This window comes from Colius striatus, chromosome 12 (assembly GCF_028858725.1).
Source record: "Colius striatus isolate bColStr4 chromosome 12, bColStr4.1.hap1, whole genome shotgun sequence".
NCBI lineage: Eukaryota > Metazoa > Chordata > Aves > Coliiformes > Coliidae > Colius > Colius striatus.
Window position 1 is genome coordinate 6,506,227 of NC_084770.1, and position 22,358 is coordinate 6,528,584.

Here is a 22,358-nt window from a genome sequence, read left to right on the forward strand (position 1 = left end):
GTCGCCCCGCCCCTCACAGCCAATCCCGGGCCAGGGGACGGCGCGTCACGTGACAGCGGCTCGGCGAGGCGCCGGCCGGCCAGCGCGTGGCGCCCCCTGGCGGGCTGCGGGGGAACGGCCACCTGAGACCGCCCCTGTCCCACGGCCCAGGCCCAGCACAGCGCTACCGTGCGTCATTTAGAGGGCAGCCGAAGCGGGGTGCAGATTAAAATGGACTGCAGATGGTTCTAAGACGCTTGCTAACCTCACAAACACTAGGCTCCACAGCCAGCTCACCGCTCTCCACTACGACCAATGCCTAGCCAAACTTTAAGCTTCCCAACATGAGCGTGGGTGAAGGCAGATCGGGGCACAGCCTTCCCCTGGTTTGAGGTCTAAGGGTATTCTTTTCCTTGTGCAATTTAGAAGAAAAATTAAGGAGCAGGAAAAAAAACCCCCAGTCACCCTTAAACATTCTTGCCAGGTCTAAAATTGCCAGCTTGATGGGTGAAATGTTTGGGAAGAGTGAGGTGATGAGGAGCGGTTATGACAGCAAGCAGGCACTAGTGCTCCATGCATAACTCATGGAGTTATTTCACTGCTCTGTGGCCAGCCAAGGGTGAGCTGGTATTTGTGAATAAAATAATGAGGCAGATTGCAGCTCTTTGGGAAAGGAAAGGATGACATTCAACATGAAGGGCAGCATAACAAACCTATGCCATAACAAACCTATGTCCCTTGCTATTCAAGCTAGGGTTGTCTCAGTAAGCGACAGAGAAATGGTTTGAGCCAGGGTTGTGTCAAACTGCCCAGTTTTTACTTACTTGTGATGAAGGATGAAAAGGTGCCAGGAACGGGTCACTTCACCCATCACAACCAGAGGCCCTTGAAAACACCTTGTTCAACACCTGCCTTTGCCATCTTCCCTTGTACGGTGCATTGCTGCAGCAAACCTCAGCTTTCCTCACAGGGACATCCTCTCCTGTGCTCCAGATACTCTCTGCTTTGCCATATCCTTGGATTTATTTGTGTTGAGAACTCCAGATGGTGCAAAACCATCTGGACCATGGCAAAACTGCGTCAGCTCGAAGGACCGCTGTGCTTCCAGGGTTTGCCACTGCATCAAAGAGAAAGAGGGGTGTCAGTCCTTCTGTTTATTTTAAAAGACAGATGCTGTGTGCTGCAGAATTTTTGTAGCCCTGTGGCTTCCTGGAGAATGTTGTCAGCCTGGAGTATGGATCAAAGATATTCCTAGGAGACACGCTTAGGAATCAGAGGCCAGTGCTTAGAAAGCAGTAGGTGAGTTCTAGAAAGCAATGGGGAAGTGCTAGAAGCATGAGCAGTAGCATTAGTACTAGCACTCTAACACTAGCACTAGCTTCTAGCTCTACCATTGCTAGAAGCAATGGGGAAATACTGGGATGCTTCTAGAGACTGCAGAGCACTTCCTGGATGGGAATATGTCTGTCATTCCTAGAAAGCACCTGGAACATCCTAGAAAGTACAGGGAAAGGCCTGGGAAATGCTGAAAGAAAAGCATGTGAAAGCAGCTGGGAATTGCTAGGAAGAACATCAGACTGTTCAGGAAGCACCCTGAACTCCAGTCCATAATCCTTACAAAGCTCTCTGCAGTTCCTAGGGAGAACAAAGATATTCCTGGAAAGCACAGAGAAATTCCTGGCAAGTAAGGGAAGGTTTCTAGAGTCTACTTTGAATTCCTTGACTGTTGTGGGAAATTCCTAGAAAGCCCATTGATCTGGAAAGCCCATTTTTAGAGAGCCCCAGGGAATTCCTTGGAAGCAGGGGACATTTCTAACAGTGGAGTTGTATTCTCACTGCTCACCAGGAGTGTGACAATTAGCATTCAAATTGGCTGTGCAGTTACTGGTGCAAAGGGTAAGCAGGCAGGTAGGCCCTTGACTGAGCTGGTAACTGGAATCTCTGGGTTTGGTGATTTGTATACTAAATACCAAAGTTTTATACATACAAACAAACAAACATAACATTTATATACATGAAACTTCACACTTAGTAACACAAAGATTGGATGTGCTCTCTGTACTCTGTAGTCTCCATAAATAGACAGTATGTCCACAGCCAGAGGTTTCTTCCTTCTGCTGGGTACACTTTCTGGGCTTCTCTTTGTTCCTGCTGAAGGAAGGCAATGGGGCAGTGACCTCCCTCCTCTGGTTTTTCATCTGTCCCTCTAACTTTTTAAAGGAGAAAAAGATTCTCTTAGAGTACTCACAAGGTTGTGGAGCAAGACCAGCTGTAGCTGCCCTCCTCCTTTGTAAAGGCAGCTGTACTGTCCTCTGTGCTCCCTGTCTTCTGCTCTGCCTTGGTGACAGGCACTGCACAAGGGGAAAGAGATTTATGCTGATTTTCTCTTCCCATCTTCAGGATGACATGCACCCAAATGGCTTTTTCCTCTGAGCAGACAAACAAGACTGGGCAGGACGGTGGGAAGGACTCAGTGAGATCTGGGCTTTGCTTGATCATATTTTTTCTTCTCTTTCTCCTCTCATTCTTGCAGAAGTCCCCTTCCAGCAGGCAGACAAGGCTGCTGTGCACACACTGCCTTGCCCAGGCTTTGCCATGCTTGGGCAGGGACACCTTTTTGGGGAAGTGTTGCTCAGGGGTGACCACACATCCTATGGCTAGCCCCAGGGTTAGTGCAAGAAAACTAAAAGCTTGTGCCTCAAACCTGAGAAGAAGGACTCCACTGCCCTGTGTGTCCAAGGGAACACATCCATTATCCCCTGGAGCATCACCTCAGCTCCATAACTGTTTTCCTGTGGCTGAGGCCACTGACTCTGCCAGATGCAGGTCCCAGACTGGATCATAACCTGTTGCTTGATTAAAAATCCAGAAGGCTATTCCCTGTGCTCAAGTGGAAGATTTTGCAGGAAATGTATTCCTGCTGTAGCCTTTCCAGGTGGTTGCATTAAAAATAAAAGCAAACAGGCAAGAGAGAAATGTTTTTCAAAGTTTAAACATCCCCTTATTTTTGGAATCAAGCTTCAGCCTTTAGGTGCCAAAGAAACCCTTTTGGTTTAGTTTGAAGAAAGCCTTTAGGCAATAAATGAATAAGAAGTTTGATTTTTTCAGTTGGTGACATGTTATTGCTGGTTGGGTTGGAGCATGGACTGGCTCCTGCTGGGACTGGCTGGGGGACAGAGGGGTTTGGCTGGACCAAAGCCCTGTGCTAGGGCCAGGCACTTGCCCAGCAGTTCAGACACTGCTTACATACCCAATTACACAGTGGTGCTTCCCCAGGACCCTCTGCAAGGAAAATCATGACAATGGACCTGCACAATCTCTCTGCTTTCCCCAGTCATCAGCTGCTCTGTCTCCCTTGGACTGAGCTTGTTTAGCTGCTGCTGAGTCTCAAGTTTCACCTCTTCCCATCTCTCCCCAGAAGGATGTGGTCAGCCTGTGCCAGGGTACTTATATGAGGACCTTTCTTCAGTAATTTCCTGTAACCAAAGGCCATGACCAGGAGAGGCACAATACTTTCATTTCATGCCATAGGATGCATGAAGAAGGAAACAGGGTGAAATGAGCTTTACTTGAGATCCAGAAGCCTCTTGGCTCAACACAGGGCAGGGAGGGAGAGGGCACTGGCTAGCAGGTCCCCAAAATGCTTCTTTCAGCTCTGAAATGGTGAAAGAGGCTCCCAGGCACCCTGCAGCCCAGCATGGAAGCATCCAGAGCTTTCTTCTCCCAGCAGGACTTGGCAGATGAGGACAGCAGCATCCAGCACTCAACCTATAGCCCCACAACGTCAATCCCATCCACCAAACTCCCACCCAGAGAGGAGACGCTGCTTTCTCCAATCTCTGCAAAAGCTTCTTGCTGCTGCCACCACCACCACCTCCAGCCCGGGCTGAAGGAATGGGCGAGCACCCTGCTCCTCCATCCTGATAGATCAGCTTATGGTACTTTTCCAGCTGTGGCAGAACTAACCCTTCAGAGATCTCTGCAGGGCTGACAACCAGGAGAGACTGACCTGCCTGCCTTTGCAGGGCTGGGGGTGCCTCCATGGGGGATGAGGGCAGCTCAGTGCCCCAGGCCCAGCAGGGATCTCTGGCACGTGCTCCTCTAAGGCATAGGCCATTAAGCCCCCAGCCAAGATGCAGTGCATGAGAGAGCTTGGCTTGCAGTAACAGCAAGGGTTTCCAGCCAAAAATGGCAGGGGGCTGGAAGGAGGGAAAAGGTGGAGATGCTTCATTAAAAAAAATAATATAGAGAAAATAGTGGGTGAAACTGTGCATGGAAACAGCAGGATGGAGCTCTGCAACATCAGGAGAAACAGCCCCCATCCCACTGACAGCCCCAGGGAGCCTTGCTGCCTTCCCCACACCAGCACAGCTTTGATGCTGCCACCAACACAGCCTGATGGCCCTCTGTCCCACACCACTGCCACAAAGCAACAGCCATCTGTCCCTCAGCACCGACACAGGCCGATGGCCACCTGCCCAGTCACCTGGGGACAAGCTGCAGAACCTCTGTGCCTGCAAGAGGAGCAAGAAGCAGGTTTCATCTAGGAATGAGCCCATGAACTCTGCTGTCCAATGCAGATGCTTCCAGAAAATTATAGTCAGCTGCTTGTTGTTCATCCCTGAACCCCAAACTTCATACTTAAGCTAAAAACAAAAAGATCTCTGTGTGAAGTTAAGGAAACAAGAGAATTTGCCCAGCCCTACAGGAGCTATCTCAGCTTCTCCTCTGAGAGGACATGGTGGGGAAACAAAAAGTTAATCCATCTTGGTTCTCATTGACATAGAATGGCAAAAAACAATTAAATGGGAGAGCCAGCCTAAAGCTGAGAACAAAGACACTGCACTGATATTCCAGGTCTTTTTCCTTCACCCTGAAGGGGAAAAAAATTGCTCCACCTTTCATCTCTTGTAGGTTATCTCTGGAGGAACATTGTCCCCATAATTTCTGCTGACAATTAACCTTGTCTATGCAGCAATTCTTCCCTGGGTCACCAGGAGCAGCTATTTATACTCTTGGCCAGGGATGCTGTTGCCACCAAACCACTGCCCTCTCCCTGGCCAGCCCTGCAGCAAGGCAGCAAGTCCCAGAGTCCCCTCACACACCCTGCCCTGCTCACCAGGACCCACACCACCTGAACCTTACAGAACAAACCCTCCACTGTCCATTTTCTACATGAGCTTTGTGAACACAAAAACCCCACAGACACATGTGTCATTGAAACACACACGTGCCTGCAGATGTGGAGCAGCAGTGACCATCACACCAAGTGTGCAGGGCTGGCATAGCTGGGGTTATGGTCTCCAGGACCTCTGACTAGCTGGTCTCCAGGGAACTTAGGCACAAACAGGACTTGCCTCCAGTCACCTCTCCACAGAATGTGGGTAACATCAATTCCTCCATGTGCTGGAAGAGAGACCAATGGCTCGTGTGATTATCTGCACAGTACTGTGCAAAAGCCAGAGCTTTAGTTGTGCAGTCAATGCCAGCAATTGGAGCACAGACCTCAGAACAAAACTCTGGGCCTGGGCTGATGCCAGCTGGATATTTGCCCATGCAGAGCAGGATTTCAGAAGCCAAGTCCAGACAGACCTGGATCCCAGCAGCAGGGGCTGGGGCAGTTTCTCCTCCTGAGGCACAGAATATGAGCCAGTCCAATCCCACCAGTGAACAAGGTCTGCCAAAACCTTCACTGAGGGAGCAAAGCCTCTTGGTCCCACATAAAGCCACTCTTGGTCTCACATAAAGCCTTCCTTTGGTACCATCAGAGACTGCAAGCAAACACCTTGCAGAGTCCTGCAATGTCCATGTTCCCCATCTCCCCTGTCCTGCCACTTCTGCAGGGTTAAGGAGAGCCCAGAGCTGGGCTGAGCACTCAGCCCCCATCACCACAGGCAGGGGAAGATCCAGGGCAGGCTGAAGTCTGGCAGGGCCAGGGTGGGGATGCTCCAGCCTCCAGGATGCAGGGAGATAAATGGCCATCATCGTTATCAGCAGTGCCCAACCTTCATGCTGATAAGGGTGGAGGAAGAGCTTTGCCTGGCCCTGGAAAGAAAGGGAGAGATAGTGGGGCCAGCACTGCTATGATGAGGAGAGGTGGATGAGATCTGAGTGCATGCCAGGGCAGTGGAGCAATGCCAAGGGGGCTGTCAGTCCTCTCCTTAAAGACCTTTGCTCTTGGAGCTTTACATTCAACGTCTTTGGTTCCCAACATGGTGCCAAACAGAGGGCTTGTAGCCGCCTTAACCAGTGGAAAGGGGAACTGAGGACATGCCCAGGGCCTCCTGGAAGGGCTCTGGGATGTGTCAGCAGCAGTGTGCTTTTGAAGTGATTTATTTCTCATGAGGGTTAAGGGGGATGAGGCCCATTAGTCAGGAGGGACAGAGGATGCTTCCCATCACCTCGGCCTCTCCCTCTGACAAATCCAGGAGCAGTAGGTCCAGTTAGGCCCTGGCAAACACCCCAGGGGTGGGTCCTTCTGCAGCATCCCCAGAGAGGCCCAGGAAAGCATCACTTCCCACAAAATCAGAAGCAGTGAGTCACTGGGGCTACATCACATTATTGAAACCAGCAGCAAAGCATTCCATGCTCTCATGGAGCCTCCTCCAAACTGGAGATCTCAAAGTCAGCAGCAGCCTCCATCCTCCAAACACAGCACTGAGCCTGTCCCACAGTTACCAGCCTCATCTGTCCCCAGGGAAGCTGGTCAGACACCTTAGCACAAGGGCAGGATCCTGCCCTAGCAGCTTTCCAGAGCTTTCTCAGAGGTTTTCTAGCACCTTTCCAGAAGATTACTGGAGATTTCCTGGCCAGTCGCTGTTAGTTTCTCCAGGAGTTGTCTGTTGTATCTCCAGAACATTTCCAGACTCTTCCTAGAGGTTTACCTGAACTCTCCTGAGGCTGTCACAGCTTCTTTATATATTTGGTGGTTTGGGTTTTTTTCAAGAAAGTCAGAGGTTGGCCATTTCCAACTTTCTCAAGTGGCCCCTTGGCAACAGAGCAAAGCTCAGCACCTCAGCCAAGCACCATGTCACACCCTGGGTGTTCACACACCAGCAGCCTCATTAACAAACTGAAGAAATAGGAAGAAGTTAGAAAAACAAATTCACATGTATGGGATCATCCATTTTCTGGACATGTTTTGTACCACACACTCCCAAAACCCCCTCATAGGAGGATCTCTTGTCTCTGTGCTATCTGGAGGTTCTACGCAGTGCCCGAGTGAAACCAGCCTGAGCAAGACTCAAGTCTCACCACAGAATCACTTCAGCTGAAAGAGACTCATTGAGTCCAGCCTCACTGAGGCATAGCACCAGTGTCCTCCCAAGGTGCTGTGTGGGTGGAAGAGGTTTATCCTTTATGAACTAATGGGGCCTGAGCACAGGTAGCAGAGGGGTGCCCACTGTGTGGGGTGCTGGGAAGGACTGGGGGCTCCACATGCAGAGCTCAGCTGGGGAAGGCCCCAAAGGGAAACCCCATCTACTGATACCAAATGCATGAGCAACCAATGAGCTGCCCAATGCATGCACAGCCTCCTCTGCAGAGGTGTGGTTGAAAGCCCTGGAGAACACTTAACATTCAGCATATGTCAATCAGCAGCCCTCCTGCAGAAAGGTCAGATAGCACATGCTAGAAAGCACTCCTCCTGCTGCTCTACCCAGAGGAGCAGCACACCTGCCCTCGAGCACCATCCCATTGAGCTGCCCCTTTCTGCCCAGCTCACAGCAACTCAGATTTGCAGAGGCCATTGCCTTTCCTTCCTCACACTGCCAACCCACATGCTTCACCCTTTAACCAGCAACCACCTCTGTCACTGCTCCTCCAGTTCCTCTCTCTCCTCCCTTCAACTCCTGTCCAGGACATTCTCTCAGCAGGAACACACAGAACAGCCATAAGGGAAAGCCAAGACAGTGGACGCTTTTCTGCATGTGTTCTTGTTCCTAAAACATGCAGTTTCCATCTGCTTTGACACACTGGAGGAAAAAACCCACAGTGAGCAGCAGAGCTAGGGAAACGAGGACAGCCCAATTCCCAGACACCCCTCCTAGTGTCCTCAGCCTAGTACACATGGTCTTTTTCTTCCACAGCCACCAAAAGCTCCTCTAAAAATGTGACTGCCCTAGTGTAACCTTACCACATGGCCACAGCTCAAGACTATCTGAGGTTTGTACATTTGCTTGTGCCAAGGGTGCTCAGGGAAACATCACTGCCAGAGGCAGCAGTGCTCTGACAGGCACGAGAAAATCATTTAGCATTAGAATCAGAGTCTCCTGGATGGTGTCCCAAGGCAGCACATGGCTCAGTGGGAGCTGCTCTGTGAACACAGAGCCACACTGAGAACCATGTCTGTAGCAAGCACCAGAAACACACAGGTACCCCCAAATGACTGTTACAGTGGGAAAGGCTCAGCAAAAACCCCTGTGAATACAGAGAGCCTGTTCACAGTGTGGCCAAGGCACCAGTACAGGACTTCAGGTTGTTCTGAGCCAACTACTCCCAGCATTTCTACTCAGTCTCTAGGACTCTCCCAGCAGTATTTGGCCATCTGACAGGTTGCTGAATGACCCAAAATGAGGTTATTTTCTCCCAGCGTACTCCCCATGACACAGTATTTTGTAAGATGACAAAAGGCCTTACTAACAAGTTACCTGAAAGCCATCCTATACCCCACTGGCTGGGATCAGCAGAGAATGTAGGGATAAGAGACAGGTACCCATCCAAAGGGAAGGGATTTCAGTGCCAGAAAGACTCACACCATGAGCATTTGTCCAGCTTCCATTTCTCGCACCACAGCAGGTCTCACTTTGACTGACCATGAGATCAGAGCGGTGATTCCCTCTGTTTCCAGTTTTACTGACAGCAGTGTTGTCTGTAGCCATTTCAGGTTCACTCTTGGCCTTGCTCCATGGGAGAACTGAGCTGGATCACGATGAGAACTGTGAGCTCTGACCACCACCCTTACTGAGACATTTCATCTTCTGACTGAAGGCTAGGGATCAAAATTGGCTTTCAGTTCCATACCTCTGCTCTGTACCACTTCAGCTCTGCAGAGAACAAAGGCAGACTATTCTATTGCTATAGTAACATTCCCCAAAATAAACCATCTGCTGGAAAAGCTCCTGGGCCCTACATGCAAGATTTGTCTTCCATTATTACTGATGCATGTGAGCTTGTGTGTTCACATGGAGCAAAATACTCCCAACACTGAAACAGTAAAACCTGGATGCTCTTGAAGTGCTGTTTGAAACGATGGAGCTTCGCCAGCAATTGGGCTCACAGCTCACCAGGGCCTGGATCTCTGGCTCTGCACCCTTTGAAGTGTTACAGCCCAGCAGGTAAAGGGCAGGTTGAGCAAATTCCTTCCCTCTGATGCTGTTGATTCCAAATCACAGAATCTTAAAGGTTGGAAGGAACCTCAAAAGATCATATAGTCCAATCCCCCTGCCAGAGTAGGACCACCTAGAGTAGGTCCCTGGCTGTAAATGCCCCCCCAGCTAATGATGCACGTCAGTGTAACAATTTGCACATCTGGATCCACCCCATCTAAGCCTCTTACGTATTTCCAGCTGCCTGCTCACACCAGCTCTTGTAGGCTCATGTTTGGTGAAAGCACACAGGAAAACAAAACCAAACAGGGATTCTGTGAAACAAAGAGAAATATGTCCCCATTTCCCCACCACTAACATCCAGAGCCCTTCTATCAGCCCCACGGGATAAGGAAGGAGGAAGGATCAGTGCTAAGACAGAGCAGATCTCATCTGGACAGCTGCTAGCAAGAGGAGACCTGCCCTCTCTGTAGCACCAGAGCTGTGGCTGGGCCAGACCGGAGTTGGTGATCTCGCTCAGCAAATGAGTGTCAGAGAAAGCAGAGATCCCAACAGATGCCAACGACTCTGCAGGGGAGCAGTCAGTCAGGCCTTGCTGGAGGAAGATACACAACTTGGGTCTAGTATTTAACAGTAGGGGTGAGTGGAAAAGAAAGTTGTTTGGCTCCCCTCTTTTTTTTTAAATAGTTAAATTTTCTGTCAAGAGTTTTTAATATATTTATTTGAAAACAAGGTCTTGTGAAAGAGTACACTAAATAGCATATATCTGTTCTTCAGCCATAAAACACGGACTATCAGCTTTAGCTCAGCACAGATGGGGGCTGCATGCACTGAACAGCAGATCTCCATAGGAAGGTCTTCACGTCTTGTCTTTCTGATATCAAGCATAGTGTCTTCTTTAGAGGACATGATCCTGGAAGAGGGGGAGAGAGAAACCAGAAAAGCAAATGTATTTAACTAAGGCTTCTTGTGGCCCCACGTGCTCACCCGAGCCTGCCACTGACGCAGCATTTACAGTTTTTAGGAGGGAGTTTGTTTTCCTGCCCATCCACCAATTTAAGTGCATAATCTTTGCTCTTGGGAGCAGTAAGGACATGCCAGCCCATATTTGGAAATAAAGCAGCTGGGTTTCTGCCTCTCAGACAGAAACTTGCAGATGGGTTCAGGCACTTTAACCAAAGGAACCTGGGAACTGCATCGCTCACTGCCTAGGACAGATCTGCAGGTATTGTTAGGTCGGGCTCAGAGAGCACCACAGAGCCTATGACTGCAACACCTTTAAATCTGCTAAGGAGTGCTGGGAAGACAAGACAGCTCCAGAAAGCAGAAAGGCAGTGACCAGTCCTGTCACACCCAGGTCAAGTAGATGACAGCTTCGTAACATAAATCACTTGCCCCGCTGGGACCATCTTTCATGAGCTGAGCTGTTGCCTGTGACCCCACATCCTGCTCTAACTCTGCCCAGCAAGGTTCTACTCAAGAGTAGCCAAGTCTGTGTGATAAGAGACCAGATCTACAAGAGTGGACTTCTCTTTTATCCCTGCCAAACTCTTCAAAACAGGACAAAGCGTGTTTCTGAACCTGGCACAGAAGCTGTCAAAGAGCTAAAATAAGAATGCTGAGTGCTGGTAATTGTTTCAGTTGATCCAAAGAGGTTTTTCCTTCGTTGGGATTAATAAAGGTGACTGCACATTACACTGTACCTCAGGTCTTAATCATCAATGTACTCAAAGGGCTCTGGTGGTTCAGGTTCCTGCTCCTCTTCCTCGATCTTCGGGCCGTGAGCTGCCACGGGTTCAACCAGCTCCTCCATGTCCTCACTGGTGTCCTTCAGAATGATGATGCCCCCAATGGAAAGCTGCAAGAGAAGTGCAGCAAGTGTTATTGCTGCTTGCCTCTGCCTTGTGGTGGGGCGTTTCTGGCCACAGTGTTTATCCTGGGCCAGGAGAGACAGTTCAACAGGAAGGAGTTTCAGAGAGCAAAGTGTCTGACACTCACCTGGATTCCTGCCTGACAAAGGGGTGGAATATACAGAACCCAACCAGGTTACCTTCTGGATTTCTACTACCTAAGTCTCAGTTCAACAGAAAATGGCAGCTGGAGTCACAGCTTTACCCCAGTCCTGGTCTGGGGCTTTCCATGTAAAAACTAATTGAACCATAGCCACTTTATAAGGCTCATCTTTCCAGGGCAAGCTTTGTGAAGCCTCTCTGTGTAGCTGCCTCCCAGGAGGCTATCTGAAAGAGGGACTAATCTGATCACCAGCTTCCACCCACTGCGGAATCCTATTAGCAGAACCTTGTGAAAAGAAAGGGGAATTAATTACAAAGTTCACAACCAAACATCCTGGCAGGCTGAAGCAAACCTCTGTGTCTCCAGGACTGAAACACAAGGTGTGAAGAGGTGGTGCTGTGTCATGCCTGGCTGGGATCAGGGCCGGGGCCACAGCAGGATTCCAGGCTATAAACAGCATCTCAAAGAGCCCTTTTACCCTGACATTCCCCAAAGCAGAGCAAAGGTTCAGAAGAGTTCTGTTTGGAGAGCCTCCTTGGTTACACACCCTAATCCCAGCAATGAACAGCACTGTTCTGTTCTCTTCAAAACTTGTTTATGGGGTTTTAAGGCAGGAAACTGCACTCACTTCACCAAGGACTCGGCTTCTTTTGAAACTGAAGCAGACAGCTACATACATCCACATTTCAGCTGCATGAGTGGACACTTACTGGACCTCATAGCAAGTCTTCCCAATCCAAATACCAGTTGGGTCACCTCCTCTTTTTAAAGGATAGAAACTGAAAAATCCTTCTACAGCTTTGCTAAAGGAGAAGTCTCAGAGGGGGACACTGCACAGAGAATGCCAATGTGCTGATGGGATTCCAGGAAATTCATTTATCAAAAACATGACTATTTTCCTGGAAAACAATATTACTCCTTCTGAACACCATTTTCCCATGCATAATCCTGCAAAATGGGCAAGTCAAGGGTGTTATTTCTTGAACAAAAATGGTCAGAAGAATTTGACTCAGAGGATTTAGAGGTCAGGAGCAAGTTAATAAGCTTTGCAATATATCTGAGCATGTCATAGAAAAGTTAGTTACCCCTTGGGCTTAATGTTAAAAGATCTTTTTCATTCTCCATCTAACAATCACAAGTTATCTCTTCTCTACCTTAACAGGAGATGAAGGCACTTTTCTAAGGTCAGATGTAACTGAACAGGAAATCTGTTTAATGAAAAACCCCCTCCATTTAGGTATAAATCCCACTGCAGGCCAATAAAACCTCAGCACAAGTCTTACGTATTTCCTGGCTTTGACAATGAGCCTCTACAATTTTGCATGTAAAGATCATGGCTCAGTCTTTAGGACTCCAGCAGTGTCATTACTACAGAGTATATCTGATTGGTTTTCACATTGCAGTGCTTGACTTATGTAGAAGAAGAAAACTAAGGCAGCATTAGAATAGTGGAAAGCTTTGGTGCAGCTCTGGCTGTGCCCCACCTAGAACTGCAGGTAGTTGTTTGGAGAGACACGTTAAAAAGCAAATGCGACAGCAGCAAAGTGGCAAATCCCCAGAACAAGTCCCAGTGAGGCGCAAGCTGTGAGTGGCATTCTCATATACACACACAACTTCTGTCTCCTTAGGCACAAGCCCAAGCACTGGGAACACTCCTTCGAGCACCCATACTGGGAAGGTGACACTTACTGGTTTGAAAGGCTGGTACCGGCAGCTCTCCATCATTGTGAGAACCTTGAGCTGAGCAGGCATGACTCTGGCTGGGTTGTCCAGAAGCTGGAAGTTGGGTTCAGGCTCTTTTTTCTTTTCTTTTTCATCTTTCTTTTCAGTCTCATCCTGCAGAGGGAGAGGAGAACATCAACATGACTTTAAAAGTCATCTCTAACCTTTTCACAGTTTGGGAGGGCAAGTTACCAGCAGGCAGCATTACAGAGTGTGATGAGGAACAAGCTAACATGTATTCATCAGCTGGCACAGGCAATGCCAGCATGGATCCAAGTGTTCTTATCAAGGCAATGCCTCAGTCTCAACTGCAGGTAAAAGCAAGTTCAATGAGAAGTGCCAGTGGAGCAGTTTACCTCTGCATTCCCTTTCTAATACCCTTCCTGTAAACCTCACTCACCACTTTCTGTTCACAACTGAAGATTCTTAAATATCATTACTGAGCACAGGAAAATAGCCAAAAGCTGCTCCTGTATTTGTGCAGCTATAAAGCTGTCACTGACATTTCACACTACTGGTAGTGACAGCAGCTCAACCAAAACAACTCAACCTTAGTGACTCCCTAGGGAACTGCAGTTAAACCCTCCTTTGCCAATGACTCAGCAGCTAGAGGCAAAAGGTCAGAAGGAAAAAACACAGTATCCTTTAATACTTAAGAACATGGAGTGTATTTTCCCTCGTGCTCGGGAACATCTGAGTTGCAAACAACAAAACCTGCAGAAAAGATGGGTACAACTAATAAGGCATGATCAGGAAATCACTGAGTGCCTGGCACACTCAGGAATAGCAGGCAGGGCTCTCTCTGGCACAGTGACTGCTCGATGCTGTGCGGGTCTCTTGGAAGCTATGGATTACCAGATATAACAGGCATAAAAGAGAAACAGGAAAGCAATTTTACTTCTAAAACATTAGGACACTCAACTCAAACACAGCAGGTGGCAGCAAGCTCCCTTTTTACTGTCCTCATTTTTCTGCTCGATTCAGTCAAGAAAACTTCTCAGGCATCTGGAGTGCACACACACACACACACACACACACACACACACACACAGCACGTGAAGCCCTTCTAATATATTGCTTCCTCTCAATCCCTGCACTTAACTGTAGGTTGCAGTAGTTTTAGAAGACACGTACATCTATCTGTTCAGTACATTCTGCTTAGTATATGGTGCCGTAAGAACAACTCAAAGAAAAAAACCCACCATTTGGTGACAAAGGAACTTTGATGAAGGAGCACAAAGCCAAAAACCAGAGATTCTACCTTGCACGCGTGAAATGATTCATTCTCTGGGCCAAGTGGATGAAGATCAGTGCCTACAAGATGGCCACACTTCAGCAGATCTAGGGAGGTTGTTTTACACATACACCTTTGAGCTGATGCCACACTCCCTTCACGTACCATTTGAGTGTTTCTTTTAAAAGTAAAGAGGCCAAACATCCTCTGATCAGGCTGCTTTTCTCACATAGATGTTAAACTGGAATCAGAAAGGTTTCTGCTGAGCTTCTCAGCATAACACATTTTCAACTTACAGCTGTTCTTGGCATATTTGCATCTGTTAGCAGAGTACAAAAGGAAAGGTCCTTTGTCAGGCTACAGCAGGAATTTTAGCTGCCATATGTTTTCCAAATTATAGCAAACACCAAGAATTAATTATCCAGCTATTTCTCTATCCCTCAGCTTGCTCCAGAATGACACATTATTCACAGAAGATGATGACGAGTTCCAGTGTCAGGTCTATGAGCTGAAAGATATCATCAGGGGACCAAAGCAATCACCGTAACTACTGAGCAGTGTACAGATCCTATGCTCAGAGCTCAGCTGGTTTGGAGCTGGGTGTGGATAAACGTTTGGCATTTTGATAGATGAGCAAAGCACACATGAGATTGCTGCCAAATGAATGTTTCAGAATAGAGGGTTAAGCATGGGCAAAACCAGAAGGTTTAAACTCTGCAGTGCTCTCAACTGAATTAGACACCACTAAGCAACTGCTACAACTCTGAGTCCTTTTTAAAGGTCAGCAGTAACAAGGACAATTACTTTTTCCATATTAGTAAGAAAAGTACATAGATAAGAGATAAAATTCCCTTGGTCTAGAAAGAGCAGGCAATGAAATAATGCACAAAAGGTTCATACAGCTAAAAGCACATCAATTTATCAAAACGAGCTTCTGCTGTGAAGGAAGTCAGTTACTTAACAATATTGAGGAAGATTTATTTCTCAGAAATAATAGAGTCACAGATAACACTACCTCTTGCCTTTAACAGCCTGCACACACACACACGGAGTAAAGATACTAACCAGAGAGCATGCAGTACATGTCTGTTAATGCTTTGCTCAGGACACAGGTGGCAGGGGGACAGCGTTGAGTGGGTACCAGCTTTCATGACACATTTATATAGGGGAGGGGAAGAAGACATTTAAGTTTCAATGTTTGCACCCACCACTTCCATCTTCTCCTCTTCTTTCTTCTCTTTCTCCTTCTCCTTTTCCTTCTTCTTGGCTTTTGCAGTGATGGACAGCACAGCAGTAGACACCTGGATATGTCAACAGAGGCACTCAGTATGATCGCAACACTGTAAGCTGTGCTTCAGCTTCCCCAGGCAGAGCAACAAAGGGAAATCAGCGTTGGGTCAGTTCTCAGTAAGATCAGTTCCACTTTCTACCCACTGCTCTGGTTTAAGAGACAAATACACCACCATCAAAGCAAACAAAGGGTATGAATGAGATTAAAAAAATGCCATGAATCTGGACTGGGTCCAGCCACATATGCAAAAGGAGAACACACTTCCTAATTTAGAGATTAATCGTTACTGTCTGGTCCCTACAGGAGGGGTTTGCTGCCTTATTTTTAGCAATAAATGGAACTCCTGTTACAGGAAAAGCCATTGCCAGAGTCTCCTTGGTAAAGAAACATGTATATAGGTACTCTTTAGAATGACCTAAAGGTGTTTCACTGTCCTCATCAGGCAGCAGTGTTTCTCATTCATCTGAAGAAGACAGGCAAAATGCCTTATGGAGATGCCCTCAGGAGGTTTTGTCACTCCTCAGCCAGAAAGCACACAGAATCAACACCCAAATGCAAGCACTCAGCATCTCTCCTTTCCAGGGAGCACCTCTTTCAGTCTGCAGGAACTGTCTCTGTAAGGCAGTAACTTTGAGAGGGACAGGGAGCAACTGCATTTGTCAGGTTGCTTTCTAGGCTAAATGTAGGCTCTTGACACACCCTAATTTTGGTCATGAGGTTAAAAAGGGAAAGGATTTGTCCAGGTCCCATTCTATTCCAAAGGTGAGAAAGCAGCTATGAGCAATGAGAGTTCATTTCTGGGCTCCTCGATGGCTCGGACATCTCTCCTCCTCAGCATTCAATTCTGGTGAAGTGTTTTACAGTTTTCACACAATGTCATTCATCAGCATGACATGTTTGAGGTCTTCACTGCTGCAATTGCTCCCTAAGGGCTGCTCTGCTTGCTGCTGTGGTCTGCTCAACAGCTTTCACCATCCTGTGCCAGGAGGTGGATTGCTTCCACTATTGTCCCCTCATCATCCTGCAGGTCTCATCTCTTCCTTTCCAATACCTAGATATTCCGTTCCACCAGCCATGGGCCTGACAGCTATTTTTCTAGCACATCCCCAGAGCAGGTACACGTCTGTCCTTCCATATGGGACTATTTGAGAAGTATCCCACCTAATATTCTCAATGTTTCTACTACAGTCTGGAGCCCAAGTCACAGACAAGGACCCTGCTGTGCCAGGTGGTGCACAAAGCTGATACACACATACAAATCAGTAGGGCATGGAAAGCAGCTTTTTTAATCAATACTTCTGCTTGACCACTGGAGACAAATGAGGTTCCAGCAACTCAGTAGCATAGCACTTGTATGTCATGATCAGCAACATGCCCAGGCACAGCAGGAAAAAATAGCTGGAATTCTCTTTCAGAGACAAGAGTGCCTGCCAATTTTTCTTTTGCTCTTTAGATTCCCTGTTAGTGCCACCAAAGTCAATGTTTATGCTAGGAGGGAGAAAGCCTTTACAACACAGAAAACTATCCCAAATACCTTTTCTTTCTCCTTTTCCTTTGGTACCTCAAGAGGTGGAGGGTAGGCAAACGTGGACGGCTTACAGTTGGACTTGTACTGGACTTTTGGCATCTAAGACCAACAGTTAAAAAAAACCGTTAGAGATGAGAAAAGCAGGGGAAGAGAAATCCACAACAGAATAATTACTTTAGCTTCATTTTCCTTCCAGCAGATACAAACACAGATCCTCTAAAGAATACAAGCTTCCCCTTCTCCCTCTCCGGAAGCTGAGAAGCTGTTATCAGTGGCGACAGTTCAACTACAACAATGTTATTTAATTATTTGATAATTTGACTCTGGCAAGCTCTCCCAGCCTTCTCCATACACTCCATGCTATTCACACCATGCTTTGTTTTCATTGTTTCGAAGATTTTGTGGGTTTTATGTTGTTGCTGTGCCTGCTTGTATTAACATGAAATTGGTTTAAGATGCAAGCGAGGATCTGCTCTGCCGCCACACGCCACTGTGAACCCAGCGCTGCCTGACGTTCACCTCCTGCACAAGGACAGCACATTTTGAGGCTGGGTTACTAAGGTCATGTATTGTCTAACTCTCAGCTCCTCAAGCAAGGGCAGAAAGCATCTTTTGACAGTAGGTCCAAAATCTTACATGGAATTCATTTCTGCAGTATCTCAACTCTCTTCCTTTATGACACATCACGGAGCAACAGTCGGACAGGGGTGGCTGAGGAAGCGAGGTGGGTGCGGTGCAGCCCGTAACACAGAGCCAGCCTGTGGCTGCCTGCAGCACACAACCCAACTTACACACACAGCTGTTTGAGCTCCCTGGAAACTCTGAGGGATGGAGTAAAAAACGGCAGTAGAGCTGAGCAGCCAAAAAGGTGCTGAGCCTGTCACCACCAGGGAGTCGGAGAGAAGCAGCAGTGCAGCCCCTGGGTCAGGGAATCAAAGGTGTTTGCATGCAAACTTCTCTTTTCCAACAGAACAAGAACTCAGCTGTGTGTGGTTTAACTTGATACTCAGCCCAAGTAGGGTGAAAAAGAGCAACCCAGAGCCTTAAGGTTTAGGTCCAGGGGCTCCAACCCAGCAAGGTGGCTCAGTGGCACAGAGGGACTCTGAAAGCAGCCCAGCCCTGCGCATGCTCCATGCAGCCCAGGATAAGCCTGCAGCAATGCCAGGAGGGGCTGCATGCCCCTGCACTCTCACATTCAAAAGCTTTTTTGTGGAAGTTACTAGCTCAGTTACTCAGCATGGAGACCCATCATGGTACACAACTTGCAGGGGCTGCACCACAGCTGATGGGCTGGAAGAACCCATGACTGCCCAATTTAATGTTTACTTCCCAAGGAATGCAAACAAATCCTGCTTTCCCACTGCTTGCTTCCTAGGGGAAAATATCACATAATTATTTGGGAGGGCAGGGGGGTAACACACATAAAAATCTGACCTTGACCTTCAGGAGTGATAATGGGGTGGTGTCTTCCTACATACACTGACTACAGTTCCCTTCTTTGTAAGCTGCTTTGAAGTAAAGGGGTCAAAGTCCGATCTCTACATTTTTCTTGTCCCTATTCCCACCACCAGCTCTGCAATTCAAGCCTGCTCTGCAACTTCTTCTGGTGAAGCCTTTTCTGGTACAAACAAGCTGGAGTGAACCAACCAACGCAAAGAGAACCAACAAATCCATGCACATCCCTCCCAGACCACTCCAGTCTTCCCAGCAGCTATCAGCACCTCTCTGCTCATTACATACCTTGAGATCCTTGTTAAGGCCAATGACACAGGTTGGGGTGAAAGCCAGCGACAAGAAGTGTGACAGAGGGAACCAGAACCAGAACTGGGTGAAGACCAGAACCCCCACCACAGAAGGCATATGAGTATGTCCTGTTCTTGACTGAAGTGAAATAGTTACGTTATGGCCCCCTGTAAGGAATCATAAATGAAATAATTTAGTCAATACATTCTTGGGTACTCCACAAAGACACCTGACTGATGCACCTCTCAAACAGCTTTTGTGATGGGAGCTAGAGAGCACCAGTCATGCCACAACACTGTCAGCTTTCTCCTTTAGAACACACCTCCCTCCACTGCTTACAGAGCAAAATAGAGATGCAGTGTACAAAAGTACAATGCAGAAGGCAGGCAGAGGAGAAGGAAAAGGCAAACCTTTACCATAAGCAGATTCAAACCCCAGTCTATAAATGATCTACAAGACTCACAAGGAAAACAGTGCAGATAAAGTAGTGAATACAGAAACGTTTCTCTTTCTGGGGCTGCCTCCCTGAACTGCCAGTTATTCACAAGAAATATGCCTAGGTTTTTATCCTACACCATCTCAGTAGAAAAAAATGTAAACAGCAGCAACTTCAGAAGTTGCTTCTAGAGGTTATCAATCTAAGCAGCAAAGAGACAAGCTCCTGCAGTCTTTGCAGCAAAATTACATCTCTGCCAGACAACCAAGCCTTAGCTTTGTACTTTCAAAGCAGAGACCAAAACAACTCCAGATGCTTATGCAGTGCAGAAACATCCAGCAAGAAACCAAATTGAAAGATTGGGCTTGCAGACAGAAGGAGAAAGTGTTAATCTGATCTCAGTCTTCTGATGAACACAATGAATTGAGTTGAAGAGGGCACCAGGCAAGTCCATTACCGCCGACATGACCGGGTAGAGGGAGGTTAACTTTGTTAGAATACAAACACCCACACGCCGCAAGCTCGGGGTGCTCAGCTGGAAATCCCCAACTGCAGCAGTGGTCCCCTGCCTCACAAACAGCCACCTCAGTGGGGCCAAGCAGCAGTGGAGCTCTCTGACTTTGGAAGACAAATAAAATTAAGTTTTGCTGTCAAAAGTAACAAAAGTCCCAAATTAAGCAATAATCTCATCTTAGGTCTCTGTCAGTGTCAGTCCTAGGAGAAGCAGTGGATGATGGAGGACTTTGATGATCTACTGTAGGATCTTCTGCATATGTACTATCTCCTTGCTTTTACCTTTTGTGGTAGCAATAGATGCCCTGCTGTTTGCCTGGAGAACCCCTTCCAGCTGCCTATTTGAAGACACATAATAATAGTTTTCTCTTTTACTACTGCTAGGTCTGCTCTGCTTCTCTTAATTTTCTCCAATACCAATCTCTCACCCTTATATTTGCCACAGCATTAAGGAGGGATTGCCAGAAGCCCTGTGCTATCCTTAAACATGTCAAACACTGCACATAAAAATTTCTAGTATTCTCCCCTATCTTTGCTTTGACCTTTTTTTCACTGCTTCACTGTATGAGGGCCAGGCCAGTAACGTGCAGCTATTCTGGATTGAGCAGCTCAAGAAGTGTTGCACAAGTATCTTAACTAGACTTTATCAGACTTCTGGACCTCAATTTTCAGAATGCATTTTAACCTTTAGAATTATATCATCCAAGCCCTGGAATTTCCTGGGTGAGTAATAGTTTTTGTATTCAAAAGATGCTGTCGTGTTACTTTTTTTCTGCTGTTTTACACCCACACAGAGCCCACTCTCATGCCCGGGGTTGTGCAGGGAGCAGGAAAGGTGGGGAGACATAATATTGCACAACTGTGATTTATCTTTATGATTAAGTAGCAGCCTTAACAGCCTGAAAGGGAGCACATTCCAGATCTTTGGCTGGATGGATGAAAGCTGTGACATGATGCCTGGAAAATCAAAAAAACCCACAAAAGAACATTTTTCAGGACTCCTTGAGTAGTACTGTAAGGTTCATCTTCCAGAATTCACACTGCTACTGCAGCAAGGTTTGCTGGAATTAAATTGGCTGCTCTAAAGGCTAGGAGGATTTGATGGCTGAAGTTTAATGTCAGTTAACAAGATGGGGAGTGCAGCAAGCAGACACCAATGATTAACATATTTTGATAGTCATGGTGGCATTTGCTAATACTCTGCCAATGTAGTGTAGGACAACACACCAGCACAATAGTCATTAGATAAAGGTGCTTTGTAGACCTTGGAAATTAGTTTCTGATCCTGGCCTAGGCAACTTCTCATTTTCAAACTACACAGAATCACAGAATTGTTTAGATTGGAAAAGACTTTTAAGATCAAGTCCAACCATGTTTCTTACTATAGAGTTATAATCTCTTTCCTCTATGTAGTAAACAAAGATGATTTGAACTGTTAGCAGCAACACAGAACAGTCAAAATCTCACAGGGCAACCATTAAAACCCAGCAGTGCTGATTTCAGCACGTGCCAGTGACCTGATTCGCATGGGCAGTGAAACACAAGGTTGCTCTAATCTAATGGACAAATTAGCATAGGATAATGGCTCTTTTCCTAACCATCAAAGAGTTAGAACCGACTTTACATGAAAAGCTCATCTACAGAGGTGGGCAGGAGAAAGGTGGGAAACAGCACTGAATTCAACGCGTGTAAGTGCAGACCACATACATCAAGTTTATCTTTTGTACTAAAGCCTTTAACATCCAGAATACCATAGATCATGCAAGAAGTGTATTTCGAGGGACAGCAATGAGAAGACAGGCAACTCCTTCCTCTGCTATTTGGATGGCACTTTTCCTTTTCATCACTCATTACATGTGTGTCCAAACTGTGGAAGATCTAGTACATTGACCATCAGGCTGTCAACAGCTTCTTTGGCTTCAGTCTGCACTGCACAATTCCACACTCTGTCCCCAATCTATTCCACTGCTGATCCCACTCAAACCTTTCTTGAATACTAAGAAAATAATTTTCCAGATATGCTACACAGATATTTGTGTATTGACTGATGGTTCTCCTCTTTTCTCACTGATTGAGAAATGTGGCACTTAAAACCCAGAATATAAAACAGCTTTCGAGCAGGTAAAATGTTGACATTTAATTAGATCAGTATATTCCTTTTGTGGTACACTTACAAATACATACTCCACAAAATAAGGTTATTGATTTCACAAAGAACAGAAAGGGATTTATCAGGCTGGAACAAGAGAGGATGTTTGTACATCAAAGTGAACATTAGAAAAGTACAGAGGTCTTGGGAAGAAAAAAATTCCTTAGAGTGTCTACATTTTCTTAACTTTATTAAAGAAGTAAAAATATAGCTGCCAGGGCCTAACAATTAGACAATGACTAAATTCTTCATTTCCACTCCCAAGGTACCCTGCTCCTTTCAAGAAAACACCAATCTGATGACTGGCTCATTGTCAGAGAAAAGAACCCACCTCTAGTGCATCATTTCCCAGTCGTGCACTGGAAAGCTTGCACTTTTAATCAAAGCCTGTCATTGGAAGAGAATTATACTTCCCCCCTCCCCT

At 46.9% G+C, this 22,358-nt stretch overlaps 1 protein-coding gene across 1 annotated transcript in view; it reads right to left on the bottom strand.

Annotated features, from left to right (window-relative positions):
* Window positions 1–9,997: 9,997 nt before the first annotated feature.
* The window catches only part of PSMD1 (proteasome 26S subunit, non-ATPase 1), a 71,954-nt gene continuing 59,593 nt past the window's right edge, over window positions 9,998–22,358 (bottom strand). Inside the window, exons 20-25 of the mRNA XM_062006100.1 lie at window positions 18,834–19,003; window positions 17,100–17,192; window positions 15,483–15,575; window positions 13,008–13,154; window positions 11,009–11,163; window positions 9,998–10,218 (exon numbers count right to left, since the gene is read on the bottom strand). Of these exons, the coding sequence (XP_061862084.1) occupies window positions 11,017–11,163; window positions 13,008–13,154; window positions 15,483–15,575; window positions 17,100–17,192; window positions 18,834–19,003 (650 nt within the window). The 3' untranslated portion in view covers window positions 9,998–10,218; window positions 11,009–11,016. The remainder of the gene's footprint in view (window positions 10,219–11,008; window positions 11,164–13,007; window positions 13,155–15,482; window positions 15,576–17,099; window positions 17,193–18,833; window positions 19,004–22,358) is intronic.